Genomic DNA, 21,291 nt, shown 5'->3' on the forward strand with positions numbered 1-21,291 from the left:
GCCTTCCCCTCGCAGATCATCTCTCGTAGCCCTTCCTCCTCCAGCGCCGCCTCCTTCTCCGGCCTTCTGAGGAGATCCAAGAAAGGAATGGAATGCGTGTTTGGACTTGTGGGAGATGGCTTTGCGCTTGGTGGTGGCGGACAGCTCCGCCGTCAACAGTATCCTCGTGCACAAGTCCAACGAGGATAAGGTCATGATCCTCGACTCTCACAAGCTTCTGGGAGCCTCAGGCGAGGCAGGCGATCGGTACGCTCTCTACTCTCTGTCTCTTTCTGTATTTCTCTCATTAATTTGTGTCGTTAATTCGATTGGCCGACGGACGTTGATCTGTGGGTTGCAGGGTTCAGTTCACCGAATATATCCAGAAAAACGTCCACCTCTACGAGTTCCGTAATGGAATTCCACTCAGCACTGCTGCCGCCGCCAACTTCACCCGCGGTGAGCTCGCTCAAGCCTTGCGCAAGGTACGGACCATCGCTTCCTCTCTTCTCCTAGGATTTCTTCTAGGGTAAGGATAGGGCTTTCATTTTTTTCTGATGCGTGGTTGGATCTTTGGATTTGCTTCTCCCTCAATGTGTAAACTTGATTTGCAAGGGTTATTTACTTGCATTTTGTTGTTCTAGACTTCTAATCTGTCAATCTCAAGGAAATTAGAAATCTAGGTGAATGGTGTTATCTAATTGTATCATTTTATTTTGGTAAAAATCTTCATTTGGGGACATGGATAATCATCTCGAAAGGTTAGACCTTGTGATGATCCAGCAAGATTTTAGCTACTTTCCAATAATAATTATAATAGTGCCTTTAGGAGTTTTACAGAAGAGGAGTGAGGAAAGGAAGGAGAATGAGAGGAAGTGAAGGAAAATGAGTGTTTTATTTAGATGATATCATCAGGCAAGTTCTAAGCTCTAGTCTTGGAAATGTTTTCCGGCTTCTAGCACTCTAATGTCCAATACAACATTAAACATTGATCTTATGAAACCAAGCGGACCATTATAGTAAACATGGCCAAGTAAAGTTCTATGAAATCAAATAAACTTTTTGCTTTTGTCTCTTAGCCATGTTAATGACAATGATTCTGTTAGGGCAACAAAGAGGGTTTGAAATGCAAAATAAAGGAGGTATATTAAAAACTAAGTAGTATCCCTGTCTTTTCTTAGCACATCAACTGGAAAAGTTCACATCACTGATGTTTAGGACAATGCAACTTTATTTTAAAAGAGGCTCCATGTTATAGCATATCCTTGTGTTTCCCATATGTTTTGAATTGGATATAGAGTTCACCATAAATTAAGGCCTCAACCATATCATGAAGTTGGAAAAGAAAAACAATGTTAATTTTGATTTTCTTAGTCGCACATTCTCATTGGTTCACCATCTTTCTAGAAATTAACAAGGTTGGACAACATAAGGATTGAGATTATAATGTACACTCCTTTGGGTAAAAGCCCTTGCACTTGTCTATTGTGCTAACTCTCTCTTCATATGATTTGTTACATAAATGAGTTTAGGATATTATCTATGGATTTCATGCTGAGGTGACAAACATACAAAAATTTTGGTTTAGCATCTAAATCAAGAGTCAATTAAGGATTAATAAAGCAGTGTAAATCCCCTAGCAAAAATATTGTCAAAGATGTTCATGAGCTATGGAACACCAAATAGCTTTTTGTTTCATATAAGCAAGACACACATCCAACCTACTTCTGATGCCTTCTAAAAAAAGATAAATGGAAATTGATTGCTTGAAAATCCAATGCGACATTAAACCCCTATAAGATTCTAGATGCATCCTTTGAGTTCCCAAACAAATTTAAGGTCCTATGGACCTTTTTTGGGAGGTCCTAGAGCCTTAATATATATACTAATCTCTTCAAAATCCTTAAAGTAACATTAACTTATTTAGATTTGTCGTTCATCTGTGCCTGGTGAATAGTGAGTTTCTTGTGACAATGCTGTTCAAGTTTAAACCTAAGTGACATTTTAAGAAAAGTCGAGCGGATAATTAGTTGCATTTATTCGAACAAAATGAACTGGGAAGGCTTAGAAGTGCTTATGCAAAAGTGCTGTGACTTTCCTTGTGCAAGATTGCGCATTTACTATTATTGCATTTTACATGGATGAAGAAAGATCTCTGGAGGCTTGGATTGGGAATTGGATGTTTATGATATGTTGAACAAGCGAGTCTTTCTTAGTGAACAACTAGGTGTTATGTCGAAGGCACAAGTAATTTTCTTAAAATCTCTAATTTTTTGTGCAAAGGTACAACTTGCTTTAGGATTACACTGAGATAGTTAGCCCATTAATTTGGTAAGCATAAACGCATTGTTCGTCAAACAACACCACCATCTACTTTTACTGTCTAAGACTACATAAATTTTGGCATAAGCCTATTGATATTTCAATACTCTTTTCAACTCTAGATCCAAACTAAAATCCTTGGATCTTACTCCAATTTCGGTAGGTATCATTACTAGTAAGTTTGTTGTGACTACCATTTTAGCCCCTTCAATTGGCATAGCTCAATTAAAGGGATGCATAGGAAATGGTCGGAATATCTCAATTGGTTATGTCATATCTGTCCATGCTCATTTAAGCTCCAACGGTTTCACAACACCTGATCTCTGTGATTCGTCAATCAAGTTTCTGATGTATAGTAGGGAACTATCGACAAAATGTTGCTAGACTGTTATTGCAATAATTATTTTCTCTGCTCTCTTTGTTAGGTTCTTGTTTGTTACAGTTTTAACCCTAGTTTTGTTCATCCATTGCCTTCCCAGAGCCCCTACTTTGTTAACATTCTGCTAGCTGGATACGACAAGGACATCGGCCCGTCTCTCTACTACATCGACTACATTGCAACTCTCCACAAAGTAGACAAAGGTGCATTCGGCTACGGATCCTTTTTCAGCTTATCAATGATGGACCGACACTACCACAGCGGCATGTCACTGAAGGAAGCCGTCGACTTGGTCGACAAGTGCATCATAGAAATCCGATCCAGACTGGTTGTTTCTCCGCCAAACTTTGTGATCAAGATCGTCGATAAAGATGGCGCCAGGGAGTACGCCTGGCGCGAGACGATCAAAGATGCTGAAGAGCCTACTGCTTGAGAACTCAATGATGTAACATGTTTCTAAGTGAATTGCAATGTGTGGAGCAGACATACAGGCAGTCTGAAGCTTGCTTCTTCCACTTCTTGTTGAACCATTTATCTTTCTCTGTCACTTTAAGTAACATTTAAGCTCCAATGCTCGGTTAATCCTTTCTTAAATTGTTTAAAGAGGTTAGCTCTGAATATTTATGTTATGATTTAAGGGGAAAAAATATCAACTATGAAAGGCAAAATTTTGAAGTAATTTTAAATTGGAAAGTAAGCAATCGGGGTAAAATGAGTTGTTTTTTTAAACTGTTACTTTGACCTAACAATCTTAAATTCATGAAGTAAAATAATGAAGAATGGTTGCAAGTTCAATATGGTTGTCGAGCAAACATAGAAGAATAAGACAAATGCAACTTGGCTTGATGCCTTCGATAAATATAGGATTCTGAGCTTAAATATGAAAATTTTTAAAAATATCAAAATAACCTTCCCAAATATTTTTTACCTCAAAAAAGGTCAAACATTTCTTTTTTATATTTTAAATATTATGAATTGTAAAATGCCGAATAATTCTGGTTGTTATTGATTAATTGGCCATAATTTGACCTCCTCTCACTTCACGTGACGCAGCGTGGCTTGCATGCATGCACGTTCGTTGGTGACCGTCGCAACTATCCACGCAGTGTCACGCTTTTCCTCCCTCCGAAATAAACAGGTGGGCCCAAAGCCACAAGCGGCTGCCTCAATGGAGATGGGTCGTGGGACCCACTGCGGGGCCACCAACTACTATCGTCCTGATGATACCTTGCTTACTATGGAGTATCCACGGCATATACTCACCCTCTGTTCCCTCCAACAATGGAATGAAAAAGAAACTCTCGGAGTATAACTGAGTTAATTATATCCTATATGATTGATCCATCGATCTGTTGCGCCTCCTCCTGAGTGGTAGCATAGACACGTTCAACCTCTGTATTGAACGGTTGTGCAACATGTAATGTCTCTAGGAATCTGAGAGATAAAGAAAACTGAGTCTGCGAAGGTAGCATATATGACTGAGGTACGATTGGTAGATACTGTTGAGTAAAATTATGATGGAGCAGAATTATAAAAGAATGATAAAGATTCGAATCTGGACGAAGTCAAGACTCATATCCTTCTCTGTCATTTCATCAAGATCATATATTCCTCTATCATAGTTAATTGTAATTTTTTTATTTATATTTTCACATATGATTATGAGATCGATCGTATGAAATCGTTGAAATGACAGACTCTATTAAAAAAATGAATTTAAAGCCGAAGAAATCCCTAGAAGAAAGCAAATGATAATATACGACACCTAAGTGGATAATGTACGAACCTCAAAATATGTCATAATAATAAATTGCTATACTAACAATACAAAAAAATTGCATAAAATCTGTTATGCGGTAAAGAAGGCTGCCAACTGCATGCGCAAAAATCCGTGCCCGCGTGTCGCTCATAGTCATCGTAACGGCCGGGAAATTAGTCGAATCAAATCACACCCCACGATCCGGTAAACTCGTACGCCCGTCCGTAAATAGCCACGTCAGCGGGCCCCGCCAGACTCGTCCACGTAGGACGCCAGGTGCGCTTTCTCGGTACGTTTCGGCGTCGGCTTCGGAAAAGCAAAGAAAACGTCTCCGTTTACGCAGTCGTTTATTTCGCGCCAATGACGGCGTTAGAGCCGGAGGAAGAAGAGGGACGGGAGTTATGGCGTCGCATCACGCTCTTATTCTCACCGCGCAGGCCTTTAACACGCAATCATGACGTATTTATGAGACGGTTTAATTATTTTTTCCTAATTACTGAATAATGGGATTAAAAGTGTATTTAAATAATATAAAATTAAAAAAAAGATTGAATAGGCATAATGGGACCGATAGACGAAGGGCAAATTGAAATTATACACGTGTCCCAAATATGGTAACTTCCGGTACGAATCGAAGGCGGCGTGGGCCGAACCAGCGGGGCGAGCGCCAAATTAAAGGGCGGAAAATAAAGCAAGAAAAAGCCGAGAGTGTTCTTACCTGCTCTCGCTGTCTCTTCCGATACTATTTAATTCTTTTACCGCTCGTCCTTGTCTCGAGACGGAGATTCTTGGTCATTGATAAAGTTTTAATTTTTACCGAAAGTCGACGATCGATGGCGAAGTGGAGAGAGGTAGATGGCGATGATGATGATGGATCGGTCCGGGCGGAGCGGGATTGATATATTGGATTCGATTGGATTGGATTGGGATCAGATCGAGGTCGAAGAAGAGGGTGAAAGCAAGAGGGCCCAAAAGGGGGGCGAAAAAAATGGAGTTCCCGCCCATCGACCCTCTTGAAATCTGGTAGAGCACAGCCGCACAGGAGCGGGGGCAGGCGAGGCAGGTGACCAAACACGAGGAGAGGGATAGAAGGGAAGAGGAGGAAGAGGAGCGAACTCGGAGCACGCGTTGCGGTGGAGGGTACGGGGACGAGATGGACACGCCGGAGCGGAGCAAGGTCGCCGGGACGCCGATCTCCAAGTTCGAGGTGATCTGCGACTCACGCGGCTTTTTCGATTTGAGTTGCATGATTTTGGGGCGTTTTGCTTGTTTTTCCATGGGGGATTTGTGGGTCTGTGTTCCTTTTTTTGTGAGGGATTGTGGGTTCCTATTGGGTCTGTTTGCTTTTCGCTTGGTCTTGGTTTCTCGAAGGGAAAAGTTGTATTTTTTTTGTTTCTTGTTTCGGCATTGGCTAATTGGTCGTATTGCTTGGGGAGACTTCAATTTGCAATTGATGCCTAGGTGAAATTTATACTTCAAGTTCCTAACTCTGTGTATTCAGTCCCATTCTGCGTCCTTGAAGACTGATTCAAGTGTTATTTATGCCAAAATTCTTGGCTGTCGGTTCAGCGCTGTTTCTTCCTCGAATTATCTCTGTCTAGATGCGAAAAAAAGGTTGTGTTTTTAAAAAAGTTTAGTTTGCAACGCTTATTTGGGTTACATTTGGAATATTTGCTGCTCATTATTCGTCTTCACTGATTTTTAGACGTTTTGAGGACTGAAACCTTGCCTTACAGATGCAACAACAACAATTTCGGTTGAGTAGCGCTGTATTCTTCCTTAATTTCTCGCGATTTGATGTGAGAACTTTGGATTTGTGCATTTATCTCAAAACTGTGGTTCAACTTAATTAAGGCTCGGTTTAAGTTCGCATTTGTTCTGTCTTTGCATCGCTTTCTTTCCCGTAAAGGCGTTGGCTTTTGTCATCATGTGAATTTCTTTCTTCAAATTTGGCTTCTGGGCAGAGAGATTGCTTGGCCCTTCCAAATCAGGACTTTAAATGGTTGATCTTTTGTGCTTCGTTTTGTTGGAGATTTTGGACCCTGTGGTGAAATTTGTTGAGTTACCACTTTATTTTTATTTCCAATATGTTTCTTTTGTGTAATAATGGAAGATGTCAATTAAGTGCTCTTGGTGCTTGTTGGAACTTTTCTATAATCCTGATGAGCAGATCATCCTTATAACAAGAGTTTTTGCTGGCTAGAATTTCCCCCTTTATTTTAGCAACTAGTAAAAGTGTTCATATTATGTATGCAATTGATATACTACATCTGGTTGTTCTCACACACTTCATTATCTTTTTTTTTAATGCTTTATGCTCTTTGATTTTGCCCATTAGCTTAGTTTTTTTTTTCTCCTCTTTTTTGCAGGATTCACCTGTTTTCAACTTCATTAATAATTTGTCTCCAATACAACCTGTTGAGCCACAAGATTCATTGCATGTTGCACAAACGTACCAATCACTGAACTTTGCTTCTCTATCTTCAATATTTAGTTCACCACATGTCAATCCTCCAAGGGAAACTAGGTCCTTTGGAAGGTAATAATCAAGTTCGTATTCCTTCAGTTTACATATATTTCAATATCCCTATTTCATGGCGGTGTTTATTATTGTACTCAGGGTTCCTCTCACAAACTCCATTAAAGAGGATGATGCATCGAATAATGCTGATGAAAATAACTTATTGTTGGAGGTTTCTGATGTTGTTAGGCCTACAAGTGCACAGGAAAATTGCATGATAGCATGTTCACTCAATGAGGCTACTGTTGATCCTCCTGATCAGTGCCCTAGTACTTTTCCTCAGCCTACCCAATATGACTCTGGTAGTCCTGATCATAACATGACACCTTGCCATGGTATTAAAATGGATGATGAGCTATACATTGATAATACTTCGGTTGAGCTTCACCTGATTCAAACTAGTGTAGAGCGGCGCAGAATTTTGTTTGCTATGGGAAATGAGGTTCAAGAAACTCATTCACTTGAGCTGACCAAAGATGAAGCATTTGGGTGTGACTGGGAAAGTTTAATCTCCGATGACGGTGAAGGATTGCTGATCTTTGATTCCTCCATGGAGTTGGAAGCCCAAATGGGAGAAACTGAGAAAACTATGGACAATGATGGGAATATATTTGCTTCTCTATTGACAAATTTCACAGAGAATGCTGATTGTCTACAGAAAATACAACCTGATATCTCCCATGGTTCTTGTGTCCATAATGTCAGCAATGACCCTTCATCAAGTTGTACTGAAGGTTGTAATATGGATCATGAACCAGATTGTGCTGAAAAAGTGCTGCCTGATACTTGCCTGGATCAGGTAATGTTGGTGACCTGTCTTTGGAAGAAAAATGAATTTTTTGTGTTTAGACTTATTGGCAACATGGTGCCCATTTTTTCATCACAATTTATATGTTTTTTCTTTTGTTATAGTTTGTTCTTCTTTCAACTGTCTGTTTGTATATATTTGCTGCTATGATCTTTAAGATTTTGTGTTTGGATATCAAGATTTTGTGATTTTAGATGTTGTATAAATTTGAGCTCTTCACATTTTTGGTTGAGTGAATTTTGAATGGAACTTTGTATTGATGTGTGGGTGTTCCTTCCTCTATAGGAGTTGAACTTACTGATTACTGTATTGTCATTCACCTTGTAGGTAGACATCCACCAACAACGAGGAATGCTTAGACGGTGTTTGGTTTTTGAGCTTGCTAGTGTTTCTAAAAAGAATCTCACACCATCTACTTCTTCCTCCAAAGGCAAGAGAATCTGTGGAGCCAACAATATGAAGCTTAAAACTACTCCATTACGTGCCTTGTCCGGGATTGGGTTACATTTGAATGCCCTTGCTACAACATCGAAGGATAAAATGGTCAAACAAGATGCACCAGCATCTGGAAAACAAGTAATCAGCATCCCAATTGATCCTCTTATATCAGCAACAACTGAGAGGGAAAATCCAACAAATTCCTTATCTGTTGGAAAGGATTCTGGCCCTGAGGATAGTGAAGACCATCTCCAAATTGTTCCTTATGATGATTCAAAGGATGCAACCATTAATAACTGCGAGGAGTTAACTCAAGGTAGTCCAAAGAAGAAGAGGTACGTCGTACATGTTGCTTCATCTATCTCTTCTTGGCTGTAACTATATCAATAGTAATGGAAACTCATGATCCAGACGCAAGTCACAAAGTGGAGGCGATAGTGAAGGATGCAAGCGTTGCAACTGTAAGAAGTCAAAATGTCTGAAACTGTGAGACTCTCATGTCAATTTCATTGATTTGTCTTTGAACCTTCAAATAATAGATGACTCTTTATATTCAGCATGCTTTCTACAAGTACTTAATTTGTTCTGTCTGATATAATTGACTTGAATCTTATACATCTTATGTAGCTACTGTGAGTGCTTTGCTGCTGGAGTTTATTGTTCTGAGCCGTGTTCATGCCAGGGGTGTTTTAATAAACCTGTCCATGAGGAAACTGTCCTGGCTACTCGTAAGCAGATAGAGTCACGCAATCCGCTTGCATTTGCCCCGAAAGTTATTCGAGCATCTGAATCTGGCCTCGAAGTAGGAGTAAGAAGAATTTCACCTGCCACATTGCTCTTCTATGGATATATTATTGTTATTCTGTAGTTCCTATTGATTTTAATGAGATCATATCTTGAATACCTCTAGGATGACGACAACAGGACTCCTGCTTCAGCGCGACATAAGAGAGGATGCAATTGTAAAAAATCAAATTGCCTGAAGAAATATTGTGAATGTTATCAGGTGTTGTAACTTTTGAGGATCACTTGCTTTTTCTGTTGTATGTTTTCTGATCCAAACATGTTTTGTTTTCTTTAGGGTGGAGTTGGGTGTTCAATTGGTTGCAGATGCGAAGGATGCAAGAATCTATTTGGAAGAAAGGATGGTGAGTATCAATTTGCACCATTTACTTCAAACTTTCTCGACTACTCTGGTTAATTCTGGTCTTTTGATAGGTACTCTTCCAAGTGTGGAGGGAATTGATCAAGCCGAGAAGGAAGCTGATGCATACATTAAGGAAGATGATAAACTAGAAGATGGACAACAAAGCACAAGCATTCAAATTGAGCATCATGCTCCTGCAAACATTTTGCCGGCCACACCTTTACAAAGTACCAGGTGAAGGAAGCATTTCTGTGCTTGTTTCAGTAGCTTATTTTCTCATCTGACAGTGGAAGCTTTATCACTCAGGCTACCGGTCGAAATGCCATTCTATTCGAGTTCAAAACCTCCACAACCGATTCGGCTTTCAATCGGACGCTCACCTGCACTCTATGGTGCTCACATGATTCGGAAACCCGAATTCGTTCACCTGCAAACTAAGCTGGATAATGTCACCACAATTCTTGAGGACGATGACACTCCTGCAATTCTAAGATCCACTGCAACTTCCACCACCGGCGTTAAGGTTGCTTCCCCCAATGGGAAGAGGGTTTCACCTCCACACAACGGAGTTGGATCGACGCCACCGAACCGCAAAGGCTGCCGGAAACTGATACTGAAATCAATCCCCTCCTTCCCGTCTCTAAGCAATGATGCTGAACACTGATATCAGTTTAGCTGATCCATTGTAGTTTCAGTCCTACTGTTCCATTGTGATTGTGAATGTGAATGTGAATGGACTACTGAAGTAGTCCACAAGGCTCATCAACACCTCCACGAACCTCAGGTTTTGAGCAGTTCATCGTCGAAGATTATACAAGATAAGTTTAGTTTCAGTTGCAAGAACCATCAGTACTGTAATACTTGTTCATAAAGTGCACTTGTAGCATGAATTCCTTCCAGGTTTATTTATAAAGTGTTCTTGTAAACTGATTGTGAGTTTCCTCTTCTATCTTCAGATTATTCTAGCCATCACTATTAGTATGATTTTTTAAAAGATTTGATTGTTCTTAAACCTTGTAAATTGTCATGTAAAATTCCTCAAGATCAATTTTATGACAAGATACAGGAAGATTTATTATTTCCCAACTGCAATTTGATAACTGATGCGATACAGCGTCCCTGTTCTCTTTACAAGTTATAATTACTCATGGAGCTTTGGCGGCGGCGAGGACGGCGATCGACTTTATGCATCCATTGGAGTCAAGTTTTAACAGACGGGCGGCGGCTTCGCCAAGAAGGCGGCGCATTCTTCCACCGGCCTCTGCTCCGGCCGCTCTGGCAAGCAGTTCTCACGGTCGTCCTTGTCCTGAACCTTCGAACACACCTCCGGCTCGCCGCAGAAGTAGTTATCGGAGAATGTGAAGTTCATGAGTCGGGGCAGCTCGCACACGGACGCCGGCACCTCGCCGGAGAAGTTGTTGTGCGCGACGTCGAGCTGCTCGAGCTTCTTGAGCCGGCCGAGGGAGGCGGGGAGGTGGCCGACGAGGGCGTTGAAGCCGACGTCGAGGACGGTGAGGTTGAGGAGGTCGCCGATGGCGTCGGGGAGGCAGGAGGAGAGGGAGGCGTTGAGGAGGAGGAGCTCGGTGAGGGTGCCGGCCATGGCGGAGATGGAGGTGGGGAAGCAGCCGGCGATGCGGGTGTTGGCGAGGACGAGGACGGAGACGGTCGAGTTGCCGAGGTTGGGAGGGAAGCTGAAGCTGAAGTCGTTGTCGTTGAGGAAGAGCGCGTCGAGGGGGAGGTCGAAGACTCGGCTAGGAACCTCGCCGGAGAACCTACAGCTTTGGATTTTACGTGAAGGGACGGATCGAACAAGATTGGCACAAGCAAGATTTACCTGTTGAAGCGAATGTCGAGGAACCTGAGCGCGGGAAGGTCGAACACCACCGCCGGGAACGGCCCCTCCAGCTCATTGTTGCTCACGTCGAGCTCGAACAGCCTCTCCAGCTTTCTCAGCGCCTCCGGCAGTCCGCCGGCGAAGCGGTTGGAGTTGATATGGAACAGCGCGAGGTCGGCGAGGAGGCCGAGCTCCTCGGGGAGCTCCCCTGCGATCCGACCGCCGTTGAGGTCGATGCCGGCGACGGTGATCTCGTCGGGGTCGTCCGGCGCCGCCGCGCAGAAGACGCCGGTGTAGTTGCAGACGTGGGGCCCGCACCAGTGGATGGTCAGGTTGGTGGGGTCCTCGGTGATGACGTGCTTCCATGCCTGTAACGCCACGTAGGCCTTCTCCAACCGCGGGTTCGATGGCGGCTGCTCGTGGGAGAAGTCGTGAGGTGGGTCGTGTTCCAAGGGAGTGACGAGAAGCGGGAGAAGGAATGTGGCAATGGAGAAGAAGATGGTGCTCATTTTGTTAACTCTATTTGTGTAATCAAATAGACACAATCTTTTGCTAGATATATATAGAGATAAAATTCATTATTTTATTAAACCTAAATTATTTTTATAAATTTTCATATCATTAATTTACACATTTTTTTATTTTATTTTTATTAGTAGATTTACATATAAGAAAGAAATGGAGTCGCCTTCACCAACAAACATGGATAAACAAGGTGTACTTATCAACAACTAACACTCTACCTTTCACTTAGTACTTTAAATAGAGTAATGGTAGACATTTGATTTCTTTTTAGAATAATTAAAAGGGCGTTCATTATTTATATAATCGCCAATTGGGCGTCTCATTTAACACGAAGAGAAATGTAAATGCTCGCTCTCGGAACATAGTTGAGTTGGTTACGACGTAGTAGAATTGCAGAAGAGGTCAAGGGTTTGAGCTTCGCCAATATCCTCCTACGTCGTGATAAACTACAGTTTCCCGATTTACTATCAGCCTTTCGGCGTTGTGACCAACTATAGTTTCCCAATTTACCATCAGCCTTTCGGAACCCGAATTAAATTTGATGATGATGTGAATTGAGGTTGCAACTAATCGGGCCACAGAGCCGGCCCTGGGCCAGGGCAACCAGGGGCTGGATTTAGGGTTATGCCGATCCCCCGTCCTCCTTTCGCACATCTGCACCGCCTAGCGATCGCGTCCTCCTTTAGCTTTTTTTTTTTCTTTCTTTTCTCTTCGTTTATCGCGGGCCGATTATGGGAACAGCGCGAGGTCGGCGAGGAGGCCGAGCTCCTCGGGGAGCTCCCCTGCGATCCGACCGCCGTTGAGGTCGATGCCGGCGACGGTGATCTCGTCGGGGTCGTCCGGCGCCGCCGCGCAGAAGACGCCGCTGTAGTTGCAGACGTGGGGCCCGCACCAGTGGATGGTCAGGTTGGTGGGGTCCTCGGTGATGACGTGCTTCCATGCCTGTAACGCCACGTAGGCCTTCTCCAAGCGCGGGTTCGGTGGGGGCTGCTCGTGGGAGAAGTCGTGAGGTGGGTCGTGTTCCAAGGGAGTGACGAGGAGGGGGAGGAAGATTAGGAGGAGAAGGAATGTGGCAATAGAGAAGAAGATGGTGCTCATTTTGTTAACTCTATTTGTGTAATCAAATAGTCACAATCTTTTGCTAGATATATATAGAGATAAAAATTATTTTTATAATTTTTCATATCATTAATTTACACATAAAAATTTTATTTATTTTATTTTTATTAGTAGATTACATATAAGAAAGAAATGGAGTCACCTTCACCAACAAACATGGATAAACAAGGTGTACTTATCAACAACTAACACTTTACCTTTCACTTAGTACTTTAGAGGGGCCCTTTGTTGAAGTTCCATGTGATTTTGTTTTCTTTGTAGATCAAATTGGATTGCATTATTAGACTTTGGATGGTACGACAAACGCAAGATAGATGCTCAAGGGTAGTCGATCCCTTTCCTTCTTTAGGCATTGGACTATTGTTGCATAAGGTGACGATGTGAGGGTATCGAGCTAACCTTTTCTTGTTTTCTAAGGTAAAACCTACAATAAGCCTTTGGGGTTCATGAGGAGACAATATGTGATATTTCATCCCCATCGTGGAAATAATTATGCAACCCATAATTATTTATCAATAAATAATTATCCTTTTTATTATTCTATCAATTTCAGCATTATGCAAATTACTAATTGTCCAAAATATTCTTACATTATTGATCATTCGACCATAGCTTTTACAATAATAATTTTATATCATTTTGATTTTACTTCTCTAAATGATAATTTAATTAAATAATATTTTGAATAAAATAAATTTTGATAATAACTTTGTTAGAAATTTATTTCAATTTCTTAGGTATTTTTCGTATTCTTATAATTTAATTCTTATGCTGGGAAACGTTGATATATAATTGATTTTTATAGTAACAATGAGATTTACTACTTATATATTATTTAAAAATTATTCAATAAAAATAATAAAATATTAATATTTGAATGCAATTAGATGATTATTTTTTTAAAAAAAAAAGTTAAATGTTAAACGAGTCGTAAACTAAAAGATGGAGAAGAAATTGATGTCATAATAAAATATAATTTAATAACTTAATACTATTAGCAATGTAGAATTATATAGATTTTTTAATCGGAGGAATATTTAATTTCCTTCATTTTATTTGACATAAATTGTATTCTAGTCAATTACTAATGGTAAAACATTTTTGTAAAAAGTGTTTAAGGGTACTATGAGATTGAAAATTAAGAAAACTGAATATAAACAAATTTAAGGTATTTAAGGGAACTATGCAATATAAATCTAAGGTATTTAACGACCTATGAATATGAAAAATAAAATCCATTAATTGATTAGAAATTCATCCTTTTCCTAATATTAGTTAAAAAGTGAAAAATAATATAACAATTTAAAAAAAAAACATTTTTGAGGGGGTTCCCCCTAAAAAGGGACTGGTTTTGAAAAAATTATCATAAATCTGGAATTCATGATAAAGTTTCAGAAGTTGGAATTTTTATGATCAGATTTAAAATTTTGAATACAAGAATCAAATTCAAAAAATTTGAATCTCAGATTCAAATTTTATAACCTCTTTCAACACAAACCTTGCTCAAGTTCACATGAAATAAACATTTCTAACACTCAAATATACGTACACACAAAGCAAATCAACATGGAATGTTCTTGAAATGTCTACTGTTTGAATATCAAAGTAATAAAACACCCAAAGTGAAGTATTTAATGATATCAACGAATTTTCAATTCATTCTCCAACCGTAGACGTTTTTCTCGGAAGCTGTGTAAGACTCTCATATCCAGTTTCACTTTGAAAACCAGGGAAGGCACCTGCAGCAGCTCTGCAACAAAATAAAGATATTCATTAAACTATGACCAATATTACAACAAATCTTCTTTGTAGTGAATATCAATCAAACCATTGCGGTAAAATGGCAGTGTTCATAAAGCTTCAATTGCAGAAAGTAAAGCCTCTGTAAGCATGATTCCTTCTACAATCGGGACAGTTATGATGTGCAGCAATTACTAGTCAAATGCAACTATGACTGTAGCAGATCTAGTTAGTTGTTGCATTTGAGATTTCTATTGTAAAGATCGCAGTCTAATTCCTGGATCTGTATCCGTCCGTGACTATAAATTCCTAGATTTATTACATTAAGTCAAGCCCCTCCCAATACTCCATAGCCCCAAATCCATATAATTTGCCATGATTTGGGATCGACATCAAGCATGTATTTTGGTTAAGCTAGGAATGAGATTATGGTAACCTACTCATTAAAAGATGCACCAGCAGTTTCAAAAGTTCTAAAGCAATGTAAAGGAAGATTTGTTTTCAAGATAAATAACAAATCTATTCTCATTCTTATCGAAGATATGTTTTCTTCGTCAACACAAGAAACCCAGTGATGTAAGATGCTTGCAAAACACTTGTACAAGTGACAAAAAGCAACGTCAATAAGAGAAACCAGTTGTCTTTCGATATGATTTTGGCAATGATTATTAGCATACAGATAAAAACAACTAAAGGGCAAGACGCTTAGGGATTCTAAATACAACTAAAAGAAGTTGACACAAGATTTGTTTGCAATAGTGAGCAAGACAGATATAAACAAGGAGGTTATGTCAATGTTGAGTCTACCACTCTTGATATGAGACAATAAAAGTTGGCTCCATTCTCAGGAGTGGGGTGTGAGCAGCAGTAGAAGCCTAATATAAATGAAATTTAACAAGCCAACAATTTGACGATCACAAAAACAAAAAAACTTCACAAATTGCACCTGGTTGGCAGGTCCATCCGACAAAGGAACAGAACTAGGATTCCCTAATTCCATCGAGTTTGAACTGGGAGAATTGGTTGTTTCTGATGCTTCTGATGTTGTGGATGAATCAGGTACGGGGACAACCGATGGACAGTGGAAAAGTTAACACTTTTCAAATGAAATTATTGAAGAGAAATTAAAAAGTTATTACAATGCTTACAGAGCTAGGATTCCTAATTTCATGAAGTTTGCACCGGGAGAATTAGATATTTCTGATGCTTTTGATGTTATGGATGATTAAGGTATGCGGCCAACTTATAGACTGTGGAAAAGTTTAACAACACTTTTCAAATGAGAAATTATTGAAGAGAAACTAAAAAAACATGCTTACAGAGCTAGGATTTAAACTAGGAGGATTAGATATTTCCGATGCTTTTGGTGTTATGGATGATATGCAGGCAACCTATAGACCGTGGAAAAGTTTAACAACACTTTTCAAATGAGAAATACTGCAGCTCATCTAAAAATTGACTAGTATAAAGGAATTGTAATAAAATACTCTTATATAAACAAATTATAAATCATACTATTGATAAACAGACTCCCTTAAAGTTGTTATTTCTTATATAAACAAGAATAAAGGAATCATAATATGAATGAACAGGCACTCTAAAAATTGTGATTTCTTATATAAACAAGCTAAGTACAAAGGATTCATAATATTAATAAACAGATACACCAAACAGAAGGGAAAAGAAGGCGACTCTCACCTGTTGTTGCTTCTTGGCGCACGGGATGTGGGGAGCCGACGGCGGAGCCTGCTCGGGCGATTTATCCGGGTTGATCCAAAGTTGTGGACTAGGAATGTCGATTTTGATGTTGCTAGCCGGGCTAATCTTGGATTTGACTGTCATCACTTATGCTCTCTTTACTCTAAGGCGTGGATAGAGAAAGAAAAGGAATCCCTGCAGAAAAAAATCCTTTGAAGCGAAGGAAGAGAAAGGAAAATAAAACCGAGGGATGAGTAATGAATCACTGCAGAAAGGTAGATGGAAAAGAAAGAGAAATCGAAAAAAACAAAACAACGGCACTACTGCGTGAGCAGCCGACCGTGCCGCCCTGCACGAGTGGCGACGAAGGTCGCGCGAGCAGCAGATCGTGCCGCCCTACGCGAGCAGCCGTGCATCCGAGCTCAATTCTCGGGTTCATCTGCGAATCAAGCGATCGCTTTGCATAAGCACTTCTAAGCCTTCCCAGTTCATTTTGTTCGAATAAATGCAATTAATTATCCGCTTGACTTTTTTTAAAATGTCACTTAGGTTTAAACTTGAACAGCATTGTCACAAGAAACTCACTATTCTCCAGGCACAGATGAACGACAAATCTAAATAAGCTAATGTTACTCTTAAGGATTTTGAAGAGATTAGTATATATATTAAGGTTCTAGGACCTCCCAAAAAAGGTCCATAGGACCTTAAATTTGTGTGGGAACTCAAAGGATGCTTCTAGAATCTTATAGGGGTTTAATGTTGCATTGGATTTTCAAGTAATCAATTTCCATTTATCTTTTTTTAGAGGGCATCAGAATTAGGTTGGGTGTGTATCTTGCTTATATGAAACAAAAAGCTATTTGGTGTTCCATAGCTCATGAGCATCTTTGACAATATTTTTGTCTAGGGGATTTACACTGCTTTATTAATCCTTAACTGACTCTTGATTTAGATGCTAAACCAAAATTTTCATATGTTTGTCACCTCAGCATGAAATCCATAGATAATATCCTAAACTCATTTATGTAACAAATCATATGAAGAGAGAGTTAGCACAATAGACAAGTTCGAGGGCTTTTAACCAAAGGAGCGTACGTTATAATCTCAATCCTTATGTTGTCCGACCTTGTTAATTTCTAGAAAGATGATGAACCAATGAGAATGTGCAACTAAGAAAATCAAAATCAACATTGTTTTTCTTTTCCAACTTCATGATATGGTTGAGGCCTTAATTTATGGTGAACTCTATCTCCAATTCAAAAACATATGGGAAACACAAGGATATGCTATAACATGGAGCCTCTTTTAAAATAAAGCTGCATTGTCCTAAACATCAGTGATGTGAACTTTTCCAGTAGGCGTGCTAAGAAAAGACGGGGATACTACTTAGTTTTTAATATACCTCCTTTGTTTTGCATTTCAAACCCTCTTTGCTGCCCTAACAGTATCATTGTCATTAACATGGCTAAGAGACAAAAGCAAAAAGTTTATTTGATTTCATAGAGCTTTATTTGGCCATGTTTACTATAATGGTCCACTTGGTTTCATAAGATCAATGTTTAATATTGTATTGGGCATTAGAGTGCTGCTAGAAGCCGGAAAACATTTCTAAGACTAGAGCTTAGAACTTGCCTGATGATATCATCCAAATAAAACACTCATTTTCCTTCACTTCCTCTCATTCTCCTCCCTTTTCTCACTCCTCTTCTGTAAAACTCTTAAAGGCACTATTATAATTAATATTGGAAAGTAGCTAAAATCTTGCTGGATCATCACAAGGTCTAACCTTTCGAGATGATTATCCATGTCCCCAAAGGAAGATTTTTACCAAAATAAAATGATAGCCAATTAGATAACACAATTAACCTAGATTTCTACGATTTCCTTGAGATTGACAGATTAGAAGTCTAAACAACAAAATGCAAGTAAATAACCCTTGCAATTCAAGTTTACACATTGAGGGAGAAGCAAATCGAAAGATCCAACGACGCATCTGAAAAAAATGGAAGCACCCTAGGAGAAGAGAGGAAGCGATGGTCCGTACCTTGAGCAGCGAGCTCACCGCGGGTAGGAGACTTGCTTGATGGCCGAGTCTAGCCGCCCGGGGAGAGGATGTGGCACGAATCGGAAGGCTAGGGGACGGCCTCGTGGCGACAGCGTCGGAAGCCGGCGCCGTTGTGCTGGCTGCGGCTATGAACGGAGCGAGCTTCTGCGTCCTACGCTGGTTGTCAGTTTTATAGGAATTTGAACTGACAAAGGGCCGAACCCACCAAATTAAGAATTGTGACTTTCTGTGTCCTTTTTCGATGAGCGAGTAGCAGCTGATGGGATAGCTATCACATCTTAAGAATTTGAACACATCTCGACCCTTTGTCCTTTGTGTTCAGCTATCACATCTCGACCCTTTGTCCTTTGTGTTCAGCTATCACAATTCTTAAGAATTTGAACACATCTCGACCCTTTGTCCTTTGTGTTCAGCTATCACATCTCGACCCTTTGTCCTTTGTGTTCAGCTATCACATCTCGACCCTTTGTCCTTTGTGTTCAGCTATCACAATTCTTAAGAATTTGAACACATCTCGACCCTTTGTCCTTTGTGTTCAGCTATCACATCTCGACCCTTTGTCCTTTGTGTTCAGCTATCCCATCAGCTGCTACTCGCTCATCGAAAAAGGACACAGAAAGTCACAATTCTTAATTTGGTGGGTTCGGCCCTTTGTCAGTTCAAATTCCTATAAAACTGACAACCAGCGTAGGACGCAGAAGCTCGCTCCGTTCATAGCCGCAGCCAGCACAACGGCGCCGGCTTCCGACGCTGTCGCCACGAGGCCGTCCCCTAGCCTTCCGATTCGTGCCACATCCTCTCCCCGGGCGGCTAGACTCGGCCATCAAGCAAGTCTCCTACCCGCGGTGAGCTCGCTGCTCAAGGTACGGACCATCGCTTCCTCTCTTCTCCTAGGGTGCTTCCATTTTTTTCAGATGCGTCGTTGGATCTTTCGATTTGCTTCTCCCTCAATGTGTAAACTTGAATTGCAAGGGTTATTTACTTGCATTTTGTTGTTTAGACTTCTAATCTGTCAATCTCAAGGAAATCGTAGAAATCTAGGTTAATTGTGTTATCTAATTGGCTATCATTTTATTTTGGTAAAAATCTTCCTTTGGGGACATGGATAATCATCTCGAAAGGTTAGACCTTGTGATGATCCAGCAAGATTTTAGCTACTTTCCAATATTAATTATAATAGTGCCTTTAAGAGTTTTACAGAAGAGGAGTGAGAAAAGGGAGGAGAATGAGAGGAAGTGAAGGAAAATGAGTGTTTTATTTGGATGATATCATCAGGCAAGTTCTAAGCTCTAGTCTTAGAAATGTTTTCCGGCTTCTAGCAGCACTCTAATGCCCAATACAATATTAAACATTGATCTTATGAAACCAAGTGGACCATTATAGTAAACATGGCCAAATAAAGCTCTATGAAATCAAATAAACTTTTTGCTTTTGTCTCTTAGCCATGTTAATGACAATGATACTGTTAGGGCAGCAAAGAGGGTTTGAAATGCAAAACAAAGGAGGTATATTAAAAACTAAGTAGTATCCCCGTCTTTTCTTAGCACGCCTACTGGAAAAGTTCACATCACTGATGTTTAGGACAATGCAGCTTTATTTTAAAAGAGGCTCCATGTTATAGCATATCCTTGTGTTTCCCATATGTTTTTGAATTGGAGATAGAGTTCACCATAAATTAAGGCCTCAACCATATCATGAAGTTGGAAAAGAAAAACAATGTTGATTTTGATTTTCTTAGTTGCACATTCTCATTGGTTCATCATCTTTCTAGAAATTAACAAGGTCGGACAACATAAGGATTGAGATTATAACGTACGCTCCTTTGGTTAAAAGCCCTCGAACTTGTCTATTGTGCTAACTCTCTCTTCATATGATTTGTTACATAAATGAGTTTAGGATATTATCTATGGATTTCATGCTGAGGTGACAAACATATGAAAATTTTGGTTTAGCATCTAAATCAAGAGTCAGTTAAGGATTAATAAAGCAGTGTAAATCCCCTAGACAAAAATATTGTCAAAGATGCTCATGAGCTATGGAACACCAAATAGCTTTTTGTTTCATATAAGCAAGACACACACCCAACCTAATTCTGATGCCCTCTAAAAAAAGATAAATGGAAATTGATTACTTGAAAATCCAATGCAACATTAAACCCCTATAAGATTCTAGATGCATCCTTTGAGTTCCCACCCAAAGTTAAGGTCCTATGGACCTTTTTTGGGAGGTCCTAGAGCCTTAATATATATACTAATCTCTTCAAAATCCTTAAGAGTAACATTAGCTTATTTAGATTTGCCGTTCATCTGTGCCTGGAGAATAGTGAGTTTCTTGTGACAATGCTGTTCAAGTTTAAACCTAAGTGACATTTTAAGAAAAGTCAAGTGGATAATTGGTTGCATTTATTCGAACAAAATGAACTGGGAAGGCTTAGAAGTGCTTATGCAAAGCGATCGCTAGATGACCCCGAGAATGGAACTCGGATGCACGGTTGCTCGCGTAGGGTGGTACGATCGGCTGCTCGCGCGACCTTCGTCGCCACTCGCGCAGGGCGGCACGGTCGGCTGCTCACACAGTAGTGCTGTTGTTTTGTTTTTTCGGTTTCTCTTTCTTTTCCGTCCACCTTTCTGCAATGATTCATTACTCATCCCTCGGTTTTATTTTCCTTTCTCTTCCTTCACTTCAAAGGATTTTTTTCCGCAGGGATTCCTTTTCTTTCTCTATCCACGCCTCGGAGTAAAGAGAGCATAAGTGATGACGGTCAAACCCAAGATTGTTTCCCGGGGGCTCAACGGCGTTGGAAAGGAGATAAACTCGGAGAAAAGAAAAATCGGCGTTCGTGGCTGGCTCCGCCGTTGGCTCTCCCACATCCCGCGCTGCAGCTTTTCCAATCTCCCCAAGGAGCAACAACAGGTGAGACTCGCCTTCTTTTCCCTTCTGTTTGGTGTATCTGTTTA

At 40.2% G+C, this 21,291-nt stretch overlaps 3 protein-coding genes across 4 annotated transcripts; 2 read left to right on the forward strand and 1 right to left on the reverse strand.

Annotated features, from left to right (window-relative positions):
• Positions 1–3: 3 nt before the first annotated feature.
• On the forward strand, positions 4–3,268 carry LOC141830303 (proteasome subunit beta type-2-B-like). The gene is given in 4 exon segments (XM_074717753.1): positions 4–126; positions 128–246; positions 341–464; positions 2,781–3,268. Coding segments are annotated over 4 exon segments (615 nt in total). The 5' UTR covers positions 4–87; the 3' UTR covers positions 3,114–3,268.
• A 2,111-nt stretch (positions 3,269–5,379) lies between these two features.
• LOC141830841 (protein tesmin/TSO1-like CXC 2) lies at positions 5,380–10,268 on the forward strand. 2 transcript variants are annotated; one of them, XM_074718286.1, is made up of 10 exons: positions 5,380–5,646; positions 6,809–6,978; positions 7,060–7,759; positions 8,096–8,541; positions 8,618–8,692; positions 8,834–9,014; positions 9,117–9,212; positions 9,288–9,354; positions 9,425–9,587; positions 9,660–10,268. In XM_074718286.1, the coding sequence occupies exons 1-10, from the start codon at positions 5,593–5,595 to the stop codon at positions 10,015–10,017; spliced, it is 2,310 nt and encodes a 769-aa protein (XP_074574387.1). In that variant the 5' UTR covers positions 5,380–5,592; the 3' UTR covers positions 10,018–10,268. The 2 variants fall into 2 exon arrangements, with proteins under 2 accessions (XP_074574387.1, XP_074574388.1); XM_074718287.1 differs by having other exon boundaries at positions 8,834–9,008.
• Positions 10,269–10,560: 292 nt separating this feature from the next.
• Positions 10,561–11,696, reverse strand: LOC141830495 (leucine-rich repeat extensin-like protein 6). Its single transcript, XM_074717919.1, has 2 exons — positions 11,188–11,696; positions 10,561–11,125 (listed from the first exon to the last, which is right to left on the reverse strand). Exons 1-2 carry the CDS (start codon positions 11,694–11,696, stop codon positions 10,561–10,563), a joined length of 1,074 nt encoding a protein of 357 aa, XP_074574020.1.
• Between the last annotated feature and the right edge of the window lie 9,595 nt (positions 11,697–21,291).

Source organism: Curcuma longa, chromosome 6 (genome assembly GCF_044706935.1).
Source record: "Curcuma longa cultivar G26 ecotype Majalengka, Jawa Barat chromosome 6, ITB_CL_G26_1.1, whole genome shotgun sequence".
Classification (NCBI taxonomy): Eukaryota; Viridiplantae; Streptophyta; class Magnoliopsida; order Zingiberales; family Zingiberaceae; genus Curcuma; species Curcuma longa.

What these genes read in the sequence shown, in the direction of transcription:
- LOC141830495 (XM_074717919.1), bottom strand. Translation starts at nt 11,696, where the DNA reads ATGAGCACCATCTTCTTCTCCATTGCCACATTCCTTCTCCCGCTTCTC. An exon ending in CTCGACATTCGCTTCAACAG is followed by an intron (nt 11,126 to 11,187) that starts GTAAATCTTGCT and finishes CCAAAGCTGTAG; the next exon opens with GTTCTCCGGCGAGGTTCCTA.
- LOC141830841 (XM_074718286.1), top strand. Translation starts at nt 5,593, where the DNA reads ATGGACACGCCGGAGCGGAGCAAGGTCGCCGGGACGCCGATCTCCAAG. An exon ending in AATATTGTGAATGTTATCAG is followed by an intron (nt 9,213 to 9,287) that starts GTGTTGTAACTT and finishes TGTTTTCTTTAG; the next exon opens with GGTGGAGTTGGGTGTTCAAT. An exon ending in TCTATTTGGAAGAAAGGATG is followed by an intron (nt 9,355 to 9,424) that starts GTGAGTATCAAT and finishes GTCTTTTGATAG; the next exon opens with GTACTCTTCCAAGTGTGGAG.